The sequence below is a fragment of the Aulonocara stuartgranti genome (assembly GCF_965226115.1).
Source record: "Aulonocara stuartgranti genome assembly, chromosome: 5".
NCBI classification, from domain to species: Eukaryota; Metazoa; Chordata; class Actinopteri; order Cichliformes; family Cichlidae; genus Aulonocara; species Aulonocara stuartgranti.
The window spans coordinates 17,476,209-17,489,074 of NC_138943.1; the positions used below are offsets into that span (position 1 = coordinate 17,476,209).

At 39.6% G+C, this 12,866-nt stretch overlaps 2 protein-coding genes across 3 annotated transcripts in view; both read left to right on the forward strand.

Moving 5' to 3' along the window:
* Positions 1–3,520: 3,520 nt before the first annotated feature.
* park7 (parkinson protein 7) lies at positions 3,521–11,417 on the forward strand. Its single transcript, XM_082533953.1, has 6 exons — positions 3,521–3,711; positions 4,217–4,318; positions 4,456–4,515; positions 8,063–8,132; positions 10,494–10,580; positions 10,959–11,417. Exons 1-6 carry the CDS (start codon positions 3,622–3,624, stop codon positions 11,117–11,119), a joined length of 570 nt encoding a protein of 189 aa, XP_082390079.1. The 5' UTR covers positions 3,521–3,621; the 3' UTR covers positions 11,120–11,417.
* Positions 11,418–11,653: 236 nt separating this feature from the next.
* kcnab2a (potassium voltage-gated channel subfamily A regulatory beta subunit 2a) overlaps positions 11,654–12,866 on the forward strand; it is a 111,271-nt gene continuing 110,058 nt past the window's right edge. For both annotated transcript variants that reach the window (XM_082534743.1, XM_082534744.1), the window contains exon 1: positions 11,654–11,753. The gene's annotated coding sequence lies outside the window, so the exon portion shown is untranslated. The remainder of the gene's footprint in view (positions 11,754–12,866) is intronic.

Genomic DNA, 12,866 nt, shown 5'->3' on the forward strand with positions numbered 1-12,866 from the left:
TGAGGATAGGCAGATTACTGCAACCAGAAATGACTGTGAGGCAATTCTGGTCCATGTTGTTACACACACCCAATAATCTAAACAACACATTAATGTGCTGCCTTAATTTATAATACTGCCTCTGTGGTTCAAAACAATTTGTCATGCATTGGATTTGGAGGAATCTCATTTTGAATAATTCTAAAGCATTTAACACAAATTGTTTAATGAATGTTGCGACGTATATCTGTATACGACGTATATATTTCCTCAATTTACAACTTTTAATTATTTGACTGCCTTTGTTGCATCCTTACAAACCAAAATTTTGTTGTTGTTTTTTCATTATATGCTCAGATTGTCAGTATTCAGACACCAATGTCCACGCTATTGCATGACCCCACACAAAGTTGAACTCACTCAACTGGCGCCATCTTGTGTCCGTACTTGGCGGACGACTGCAGACACAGGTGCAAAAAATTCAATGTCACCTTTTCCCCTGGATCTCCCCACTGTCCCCCAGCTGTCACCTGAGCACTTGGGAGCGTAAGGTAATAGCATCAAGATGCAATCAAGATTATATGCTTGTCAATCACTCCGTCCTGCTCAGTGGCTAAAAATGTGCGAAAGAGATATAAGCCTTTTCACAGATGGGAAGATAAAGTGCTTCTAATATTCATGTGTTTACTGGCAGGGCAGCAATGCAAGCCCTAAATGTTACCAGTAGATCAGTATGAAGAATAACCAGTTAGCAAAGGTTTGGACCAAAAGAAGATGAAATGTAATCATTCAAAGAAAAAATAAAGAAAAACATCTGAAAATGTAAATCTCTTTCCTGTAGAAGCAAATTTTCTGTAACCACTTTGAATTTTGTGGCACTCTCCCTTACTGGTGATCTGAAACAGGGTCTGCTGCTGTATATCTCAACTGAACAGAGCCCCTGCTTGTAAGCTACATCCATATTAGCAGTTTATTTCCATGTTTACACCGTTTCATATTCTTTGCAATAGTAACAGGATTACTTTGCGACAAACGGTAATTTGTGGAATTCCCTCATTTCAGTTTGAGGATTTTCTTTTTGCTCTGTACCCGTCTTATGAAAAAAAAAATGTTTCTGTATTCTCGTCTCCCCGGAGGTTTGATTCCAGAAGCCCTTCAGGTTTTCGAGCAGACCTCTGTGAAGGGCCAGATAAAGCAGAGCAGAGCAGGGCCTGGTGATGCAGGCACAAGGGAGCACCAGAGACATAATAACATGCCAAAGAATCCATTGATGAGTCTTGCTTTTAAACCACGGGCCAATTTGATATTTCACAAAAGGCAGAATATAGAAATATACCATACACCGGGAATGATATGCCAAATGTGTGACTCTGTGCATATTTTTTTTATTAATTTCCAGCAAACTATATATGCTTTGACTTACAGCCTCAATGTTTCAGTAGCATGCAAGCATGCATGTTAGTTATGTTAGTTAATCAAAAAAAAGTCCAGTGAAAACACCAATTTATTAACTTCCCATAGAAACCTATTAGAGATGATAAAATTAGCTAAAAAGCTGGCCGCTCTAACTTTATTAAAAGTTGGCCATGTTCTCCTTGTTTCTTGTATTGGTATTGGAAGGACAGTGTATAAGCATATGAAAAGAATAAGCTTATACTAATGAACGTGTCAGCATCACAGTTCAGCTCGTTTTTTAGTTTCTGGTAGTTTTGGATAACAATGCAGGTCAAACAAGCATGCCATTAATCTTTATCAGACTACCCAGGCGATCAATGGTTTTGGTATGAAGTAATGGTTTTAGTAGTTTAAAGTTAAAGTTTAAAGTTTGACGCCAAGGGAAAGTGGTCAACCTCGCACTATAATCTCATTTTACTCTTTCCTGTGCTTTGTTTTCAGATGAAAAATACGTACAAACAGTTGTATAATTCTGTGCATCTGTTGTTAGTCAGACCCTTTGTTTTCAGCGTCATACTTACAACTGCGTCACAAGTCACTCTGAAACATTTCCTTGGTGTCATCATGCACTTTATGATTGCATGCTGATGGGAATTAGTAAATGTACATAAGTGAATTAATGTATGGAAATTAGCTCGAGTGCCACCGTGGGCCTGGTTCAGTTGATCCCCAGCTGCATATGTTGGTAATCACCGCTGCTTCTTGAATTCACTCACAGGCACGCAATAAACAACCTGCTGCCAGCACCCCCTACGCTTTTGTCTAATCCGCCGTTTCACTGGGCTCTAGTTTGTCTCACAAATACGAAAGTGAATCTCAGCAGCAGAATGCACAGAGGCACATTAACTAGGATGTGTGCCTGCACACTAAAGCCCCAGACATTAGGTCTAGGATTTACACTGGAATATGATTCCACAACTGTCTTAAGAGTTTAGTGCAGAAATAAGTTCTCAGGCAGATCTTGAAGAACTTTGTGACTTTTGAGACCTCATGCCTGGAGATGTTTTTTAAAACAATTCATTACTTTAGTTAATTGACCTGTTGAGCTGCTCGTTTTAATCTGCAATGAGCCTGACATTAACTGAACTAATGAGACATTTTCTTAAAAAAAGTTTAGTGTTGCATTGATTCTTTCTCATACATTCTTCTACATCCTTCTTGAATCTTTGGTTAATGCTTCCACCTACTGGAAGAAAGAGTGCATTGGCTGTTATTAAACACCATTAGATACAGCTGCAGCAGAAGACAATGCTGTTTTTGTTAAACAGCCTTGAGATATAAATACTTGTGTTTCAAATCTGGCTTAAATCAGCATAGTAGAGACCATCAGACCCTGCCAAGGCATAGAAATAGTATAACAAGCAGCTGGAATGATGATTTGTTGGATAAGCTGTGTGATCTTGGCTTACTGTGATCGGATGTTATGAGCCACCGGAAGCACTGTGAAAGGAAGCATTACTGCACTAAGATAGTAGGGGCAAAGAACAAACACTCGCCAGTGATCTGATCTCCCGGTCATCATGCTTTCCAAGAGCTCCATCCATCATTGATTTTAAGGTTTCACTGACTTACCCTGCAAAAATGATGCAACAATAAATAGGGATGAGAATTGAGATCTATCTTGCTACGGCTACATCTTTCACTACAGATGTCTCCCTCTGCTTGTCTACCGCGACTATGTCCGATTGGTTATGTCCATCACTAGTTTGTCCATCTGTATCTAGAAGTCCCACAGGATCTCAACTTGCTCATTCTCAACCACTCGAGGGGGCGTACAGCATTTCGACCTCAGGACTTGCAGGCCATACTGAGCACAGATGTTCCTGTACACTATGCCAGCCTCTTTGTTATGTATGCCCTGTCTGCTAGCGTCTTGCACCCTGCTGTTATGCGCTGGAGTGGTACAGTGACATGCTATGCAGGTCCTGTTCTTGTGCAAAATATATTTGTTTGCAAAATCCTACTAACAATAAAAGAATCTACTTTCAAAAGTAACTACTTTACTTTTTTAATTCACATACTTGCAGGTGCGAGTAGAATAGGCACGGACCGCAGTCTAGGAAGGGGGATAGTGTCGCGCAGTCTGGCAACCCTCCTGTCAAACTCGCAGCGCGTGCAGGTTGCTTCTGGAAGTTGGAAACAGAAGTTAGCGTCTTTGCACCTAGCAGTACAGAGCTGCAAGCTAACATGGCAGGAAAGAGGGCGTTAGTAATCCTGTCTAAAGGCGCAGAGGAGATGGAAACTGTTATTCCCGTGGATATTATGCGCAGAGCTGGGGTTTGTAACATGCTATATGTTAGCATTTAGCAAATTAGCCTGTTAGCGGCCATAAAAATTAGACCCCGCTTCAGTCGACTCACAACAGTATTGGTGGCAGCATTGTTAAGATATCAGCCTGTGAAGACTGTTATAACAGCCTGATATCTTGATAAGGGTTACATACGCACTTATCATGTGCTAAAGTTAACGCTTGCTAACACTGTCGATCTAACTTAGCAATTTTTCCCCTTTGCATATTCCAGGTTATTTAAGCGCATAAGCTAAGTGTTCAGTCAGCTATTTTGGGGTTGTCTGCTAATGGTTGACGGACTCATAACCTTACTAGTGAGTGCAGACAGAGGCCAAGTTAAATGTCAAAGTCCAGCGTCGTTGCACATCTCCGCCATTTGATATCTTTTAAAATAAAAGTCTACGTCAGCCAGTGAAGACAAAATGCCACATTGAACCATCAGGATAATGATGCACTGTTGTTATTTTTTTCTTTTACTGCCCATACATGTAGATAGCAGTGACGGTAGCTGGTCTTACGGGCAAAGAACCAGTCCAGTGTAGCAGAAACGTTGTCATTTGTCCTGATGCCAGTCTGGAGGAGGCGAGGAAACAGGTGAGGCTCAGCAACTACCTGCTAACATTACATACAAGAAGGGGAAAAAAAGCGTTATTTACAATGCTTATATTATATGCTTGTATGTCTTTATTATTGGAAAAATGTTAGTGTTGATGGTTCTCCCCCCCCTCTAGGGCCCTTATGATGTGGTCCTGCTACCAGGAGGAATGCCAGGAGCCCAGAATCTGGCAGAGGTGAGATGGGGAGAGGGTCAGTTTTTACAGTTAAATTTTTTTTTGGAAATGACTTAAGAATTAAAAACAAGTTAAAATGCTTGAATTTGCCTAAACATTAGGACTAAATAACTGACAGTGAAAAGTGTGAAACAATTTGTTTCTAAAGGTTCATCAGTCTTATGTTTGATTAAGATGTCTAAACTGAATCTTCTGTATAGTCTATGATGTAACCTACACAAATGGTTCTGCTTGTGTGTGGTGCATCATGTGTTTTATTGTCTTGTGATTGTGTCCTGGTGTTTTATATGTGGTGCCAGTGACAAAAGAAACAAGTAAAATCTTGTTATGTTGTTGTTATTGTTTTTTTTCATAGGCAAACATATTTTCCCCTCGGGTTTTTCAAGTTCTTTGTACATTCTTTCAGGTCACTGTGTACTTATGGCATAGATTTAATGCACATGTATAAATCCACGGTTAAACGCATACGCTCTTTCTGTTAGCTCACACACTTGGGTCCTCAGTTAATACCACCTTGTCAGATTAAGTTTCATATTGATATCACCACCTTCGTGGATTTAAGTTCTCTGCTGCGGTGCCAAAATTCCAGTATTGGGACCATTCTAGATTTGTAAATCGATAATTGTATCCAAAGAAATGCTGTTGCTTCTTTTTAGCTATATGCATGTGCAAGAAATGTTATCTTGTTTTCATAGTATCACAATAACATTTTTTTACTAAAATTGCAAATATTTGGCAGCGGTAGGACGATTATTTTTGCCGGTTAGACGCTAATTGGGGAACAGGGGAACTAACACACACGGCGTTTAGAATGAGCACACAGCAAGCCTAGTACTGACTCACAGTTTGAAGGATATTTAGGATATTATTTAAAAGGTCTACCTGATGTTCACAAGAGGTGGCAACAAAAATGTGTGCAAACAAGGAAGTGACTCACATGTAGAAAAGTGGCTAGGAATTGTCCTGCCAACTTCTTCTCTCATTCAACACAGAGTAGTGTTCTGTTATACTGCAAATTCTGGTATTGATCTGATACCAAGTAAATGCAGGGCCCGCCACTACACCACAGTAAATGCAGTGCATCATGTTGTCAGCCTTACTGTATCTTAGTCAGGGAAACTGGTCAAGCCATTCTCTTCGAAATCTATACACTTTCCCCCTTTGACTTTCAGTGGGCTCTGGCTCAGAGTCGCTCATATGTGGCTCATTATCTGATGCCATCTCCAGACCAGTGTTAGACACAACCTGAGAGGTTGATGGCTCTTTGTCAGAGCACTGGCTATCAGTTTCGAATGGATCAGGCCTTAGCTTAACAAGAAAGTTTTCAATCGTTCTTTTCATCTTTTCTCATTACCCACAGCTACATCTACTACTTCTATCAGACCTAGGCTACTCACGTCTCTCTATCCGCCTGCACTTTCAAACATACACACGTAGGCCTACAGGAATATCTTTACCACGGCCAATCAGAGGGGTCCCACCCTTGACTATCTCTGATTGGTTTAGACCACCATATGGGCATAACGTGTATCTGTTGTTGACCACACGGAGACTTTCACAGTTGCGGAGATGTTTCTTTTTTACTTGAACGGCTGGTTGCACTATTGCGACCTAGGATTTTTTTTAGTCACACCATTGAGAAATTGGTTGCACTTAGGCCATGCATCTCCATACCAGCATCAAAAATGTCTCCAGAACATGGCAGGGCTGTGCCATATCATATCATCTGCAATAACACTAGTGTAAATTTTATGTGAGTTATGTCAGCGTCAAAGCATGACATCAGTGCTATTAGCAATGCCATGCCTTTGTGTTCCATAGCATACACATCAGAAAGACTAGGCATTTTCTGAGAGCAGGAGCCCCATGTCAGCCGCTAATGAAGATTTAATTCCTAAAAAGGGAACTTTTTCAAAAAAAAAAAAAAAAAAAAGCTCACTTCAAAAAGTAACCTTCAAAAAGCTCAATACTTTAGAAAATATGCACAAAGAATTTTGTTCCCCCCCAAAGGTGGAAACAATAAGCATGTTTCACCACTTAACCACTCCAGTGTGGTATATACCAGGTGATGTTGTGACTCAAAAGTAAATTAATGACTCAACCAAGCATCACTAACTGCGCTTCATATGACAGGAAGAGAAAACGTTGATTGGAATTTACTGATGTGGTTATGTGGTGGAAAAGCCCAGGCAGAAGTATTCTTCAGTTTGATTATGTGACAGTATTGTAGAGCTCTTGAAGAGTTTCATGGCTAAGGTAGTTGTTGTGAAACTAAAGTGTGAAGCAGGCATATTAAACTTTACTTAAAATTTCCAGAGAAAACAGTACCGAGGCTACATTTGTGCTTATAATTGACTCATGGTGTGTTACTGCTGTTGCACTATAATGTTGCTGCTGCTGGCACCTTGTTTCAGTAGAATCACACTTCAGATTAGGTCACCAGAAAAGGAGGATGGGAAATGCCCTTGAGTTACTTATACTTATAAATGCTGCTGCCTTTGAGCTGTCGACATCAATAAAATGTTTTTTTTTTCTGTATCATCAGAAATGTCACTAGTGTCCTTTTTTGTAAGTCACTAAAGACAAGTAATGTAACTCACAGTGAGCTGCATTACTTATGTTTCCTGAATTCTGTTAGAGATTGTTGTCATTCTGTGATGAAATGGCAATTTTTTCCTCCTGAATACTCATCCGTGTAATACGCTGGCCTTCATCGATCTTGTATAGTATGAACTGAACCATGTGTGTTTCAGATGTGTTCAGGTTTCATGTTATCCCATCCAGCTGGATGTGGAGAGCATCAGTTGGTGTTTGCATTTATATTGTTATATCAGAAGAATTTGGTTTTTTTTGTATTAACTGCTTGTCCAATGTGCCAATGAAATAGATTTAAATAGATTAAAGAGATCCATATTTTTACTGTTCTTGTAAATACTCAGTGAAGCATATATTACAAGATTTTGTATTTGTATTGTATAAATAATATGGTAAATAACCACATTAGTTTACACTATATCAAGGATTTTTAATGGACGAGTCTATTGAATTTATGCTCTGGTTCAGATTTTAGATATCTGTCCAGTGTGTGGTGGGATCAGCTACAGCCTCTCTGTAATCATGAAAAGCAAAAATAGCTCTGTAGATTGGATAAATGGAAGATGAATAAGCCTTGAGTCAAGATAGGAATTTGTTGTGATTGTGTTTTTCTTCTTTTAAGTGATTTTATATTTAAAAAAACAACAACAACAACACACACACATTTTAGGCTTTAGAATTTGATGAGAAAATGGCCAAGAAATTGATTCTGTCTTTTAAAAAAAAAAGAAATTTAATGCACAATATGAGTTTTGATATACGAGTCATATTTATCTGATGGGTGCATTATATTATTCGTTTTTATTTTTGCTGGGTAGCTCTGTGTGTGTCGAGTGTTTTTTAAATATTGTCAGCTTATCTCAGTGATTATAATAAAGTCAGCATATACTCAGTGGAACCACATGGACTGCAAATGACTCACTGTGCATCTGGCTTTTACTCTCTCTTGCAGTCTCCTGCTGTGAAGGAGGTGCTGAAAGATCAAGATGGCAGAAAAGGCCTGATTGCAGCCATCTGTGCAGGTACAGTTTGTGGAAACAACAACAACAAAGTCATAATTACATAATTACACAGGACCAACCTTGAGTTGAGGTCACTCTCTGTGGGTTAAAGCTTCAACAGGCAATAAGCAAATGTTTTACTTTAGATAATCAATAAAAATTAAATGTTGATCACACAGACTGGTGCTGCCTTTAGATTGATTGGTTTAAAGTCTAATCTTAACATTTAAAAGCTGTTTTCCATAAGGAAAACGCCTCAATCCAAAAAAGGCAAAGAGAGAATTCTTCTTAAATTGCGGATTATGCAATTCGTGCACATATTTTGTGCATTAAAAATATTCTTCAGACTCATGTATTCTTAATACAGCTGTTTATATGAACCGTGTAATTTGGCTGGCTAAATTTGCAGCATTTATTTTCTTCCATAAGATTTCTTCCAATTTTTGTGTGTGAATAAACTGATATGATTAATCAGAACAATGCATTTGTAAACAAATGCAAACACAGCTCAAAATGTCCACTGGTATTGAATACACAATGATATGGAAATAGTGAAATAAGATGATTTTACCTCAGACATGCAGTTAAACGCTGCTCTGGGTCAAACCATGAAATTCTCCCTGCTGCTGACTTGTATTGAGAAGTGGATGAAACCAGTATCGGTTTCTTACTTTTCTTATTTAGAAACATCGGGAACAGCTTATCATCGGTTGACGCTGACCTCAGTTTTTTCACAGTGTGTTTTTTGAGGATGAAGTATTTGCAAATTTGCTTCTGAAAAATGTTGAATTTTGTTGTCTTTTGGCATCACGCTCATTTTGTAATGGCCTTAACTTTGGCATTTTTACATGGCAAAAAGAAAGTGTTGTTGTTGTTGGAGGAGCCAAGGAAGGTTCAAGAGTGATGGAAACAGATACATACAGACACATACTGATTGCAGGGTTTGTAAGATGTTGTGGTCATAAATGTGATCATTGTGCTATGGTGTAGTTGAACAAAAAAATAATAATGCGCACACTTTTCCAAAATATATCAAAACAGTTGACGACAAAAATTAATAATAAAAAAATTCTCATCTACAAAGATACTCTGGTTTTAGGTTCATCAAGTTAGTTTTGTACTGGCAAATGGGATTAGGAAATGATGGAGGTTTGGTAGGTTCACACGTCATTTCTGAACATTTTAGTAAGTGGATTTAGCCTAAAAAGAGGATGCATCTCATCCAGATCTTGAAAAATATACACCAATTATAAATATCCTGCTCCATTAATTTATGGAAATTTGCAAACCCCATTCACAAAGGGTGAGGTTTTGATTAAGAAGTGTCCCCCAAGTGCACCCAGAAGAGGTGACATTTTCTTTGACAGATGAAAGGACGCAGGAAGGACAATTCGAACGGGAACAGGGGACCAATGCGGCAAAGTGGATTGAAGGGTGTCCTAGAAATGACTGAAATCCTCACAGGAATATACAGTTTAATGAAACTGCCAGTTATTATCCTGACACATGAAAAAAAGTTAATTAATAAAAATAAAAAAAAAGACTTGATTGAAAATTGGAGTAATAATGCACCAAACAAAAGAAACAGGACAAATGTATCTTATATATATACTTCTATTTTGAGCTAATAAGTGACACATGGATGTAAGAGAGGTCCCCAAATATAAATACACAATTTATAAAACAGCCATCATAATCCTCACACTTTTCTCTGCCTTGCGGTTCCTGGGAGAGAGAGACCTTCTGAGACACAGACTGCTGTCCTCTGGGTGGGGACTGTGTGTAACAGGAGTAGCTTGGCTCTAACTGGCAGACTGCTGTTGTGCCAGGGAGAAGTGCAATCTTTAGACTGCATGGGAAGGCAGCCAAGGAGCATAATCAATAACTTTCTATTTATTAACAGTTTTTGGATGAGCTCACTGCAGTGGTAGGGCATTACCAAAGTTAATGCAGCAGCAGTCAATGTCTTTCTTTCTCCTACCTCTCTTCTCAATGTGGCTCAAAGTCTTTGGCGAGAGGCTGAAACCATATACTATATGTAGATATACTTAGAAAAATGGTACAGTTAAGGATACCTTTGGGACACAGTGTTATAATCGCATACTTTGCAAGTCTGTCATTGATTTAGCAACTGAAATCCATAAGGTAAAATGCATCATGTTGTGTATTTGCATTTTCTTGTTGCTGTAAACATTTTCCATTGAGTTTGAAAGGGCCGGTTTGAGGATGCAGCCTTTTGCTTAGTTTACTCTTGACTCTGAGTTCTTTGAACTGCATAAAGATGAAAACGAAGACCGACACAAGCAGCTGAACACGCTCTTTAGTGTCACTTTCTAACAGGAAGCTGTTAAATGAACCTTACACAGCTTTGCCCTTCTGCAGGTCCCACTGCTCTTCTGGCACATGGCATTGGCTTCGGCAGCACAGTGACTACACATCCTGCCATGAAGGAGAAGATGATGGCTGGAGGTAAAAAACAAACAAACCCAAAAACAACAAAAACAGAAACCTGTGACTTCATGTACTGCTAAAGGCTTTTGATATTTAGTGCTGAAACTCAGAAGAGAACAGGAGGAGGTGTGTGTATTTGTAAAGGGCAGCAGATGGTGCTATACTAGCGCTTTCTTGCCTATAGAGAATCGTGTCACTCTGCAGTAGAAGAGCACACCACTCAGAGGTGAAAAGCAATACAAGAATTTGACAGAACATACTAGAAATGGCTGAAATTGTGACCATGTCTACATTCTCATAGTTCACTGTAACATCATGACATGTGTGACTTTCGGTTTGTAGCTCAAAGCTGTCATATTGTCATAATCCTTATGGTGTTGCTCTTTCTTTTTTTAGACCACTATAAATATTCAGAGGCTCGAGTACAGAAGGATGGACATTACATCACCAGCCGTGGGCCAGGAACGAGTTTTGAGTTTGCCCTGACGATTGTAGAGGAACTTATGGGGGCTGAGGTTGCAGCTCAAATCAAGACTCCTCTTATTATGAAAGACTGACTGTAGCTATGTTTTCTTTCAAGACTGCAAACAACACAGCCCCTCCCCCCTATAAAAGTCTGACAGTGCTGAGACTGCTAATCCATTATAGCTGGCATCGAGATTCAGGACTTGCTATTGAGAAAACATTCTGTTGCGAAAGGTTATCGTCTTCCTCTGCCTTTCATAAGTTGCCAATGACACTGAAACAATATGGATAATAATCACTGTTATATTGTAGCTAATTTCCACTAACTGCTTCCCTGTTATTTTGACTGCTGTATGGCAATGCCTGTCATTAAAGGACAAGTGTGATGAATCTCTGCTCTTGTTATTCCATTGTTTATTAATACTGGAGGTCACTCTGTAGATTTCACATGCCTGCAGTGCATGTTGACACCTAAATATAGGCTGCATAATGTAATGTATTGTGAGCGCTGGTTAGAACGCGGGAAGCGGAATCCGAATTGATTGACAGGCACTCTGGCCAATGAGAAACGTGGACCTAAATGCAGTTGTGTTTTAAACGGCGAATGGTTTCTCGGCCGCAGCCGATAGGGCGGGGCTTTGATGTAGCGCGTGGTAGCTGTGTCAGAGCAACAAAATCCGGAGGGTCTTCATACAGTCAAAAAGGAAGAGGAGGATTTCGCCTAAGGTAGGAGCGTTTGGGTTTTCTTTCAAGTGTTTTGCGGGTTATTCCGACTCCTGTTAACCATAACGTTCTCCGGGAATGTGCTTTGTAACTGTAATATTTTATTTAAGAATATAAACGCAGTTTACACCACATTAATCACGTTAACTAGCCACCGCGGGTGTCGAAATTAAGATTTCTCCGGCACGTTAATTACACAGCAGCATACCGGACAAAGGTTACATCATTTAAAGAGTGGGTGTTTGCAACTAGGACTCACTTTGTTAGCCGTGATTAGCCTGCTGAGTGTGGTGAGTGGTGAGCCTCAAGTTCGCGGCGATCTATAAAGCCATAATGGATTGACATCACCGTCTCAAATTGGCCGGGCAGAGTAACGTTTGCCCGAGGTAACGCGTCCACTGCTTGCTCACTGTGCAGGGATGCGTTGAACTGAAACAGGAAGAACGACGTATCTTTACACTGTGAGATCGTTCTGCAGATGTGACCTGACATGGAGACGTCAGCTCCAGAAGCCCTCCATCCTCAGCAGCAGCCGCCGCAGTCAAGACTGCTGCATACGCTTACTGTAGCTAATGCAATGCGGCACAGGCCAGGTTGTACATGACTTGTGATCCAACTAAATATGACTACAGGAAATTTAATGAGCTCTAAATCAAAGTTCCATCGATACTGATGTTGCCACTTATTGGTATGACTATACAAACTACAGCATTTTGCAGCATGAGTTTGCTTCACCAGAGATCCTTACTGACAGAGACGCCCTGTCAGGATTACACATTCATGGTATTTCTTAAAAAAAAAAGTGCAATCCAGAGGTGTCATCTCCATCTTATTCAGTTTACATAACCAGGAAATACACAGCAAGTTATAATTCCATAGACTCCATGCTCAGTTGTAGGGAAACTCCCTTTTACACCACTTTCAAGCAGCAGTGATTCTTAGCGAATTCTTAGTAATTCCATGCATATCCGCAGCAGAGCAGTCAGAGATCATCAACATTTAAAAGCAGATCTAATGGGCTTTTATTATACAACCAAACAAAAGTTAGGGTGACACTGAGGCTTCCTTCCCGGTATTGTGCATCAAGAGAAACAACTGTTAAAATCAAATGAAAAT

Bases quoted from the DNA above. Each gene is read 5' to 3' on its own strand.
- park7 (XM_082533953.1), top strand. From the start codon at position 3,622: ATGGCAGGAAAGAGGGCGTTAGTAATCCTGTCTAAAGGCGCAGAGGAG. The intron at 4,319-4,455 runs GTGAGGCTCAGC...CCCCCCCTCTAG, and splicing joins TGGAGGAGGCGAGGAAACAG to GGCCCTTATGATGTGGTCCT. The intron at 4,516-8,062 runs GTGAGATGGGGA...TCTCTCTTGCAG, and splicing joins GAGCCCAGAATCTGGCAGAG to TCTCCTGCTGTGAAGGAGGT.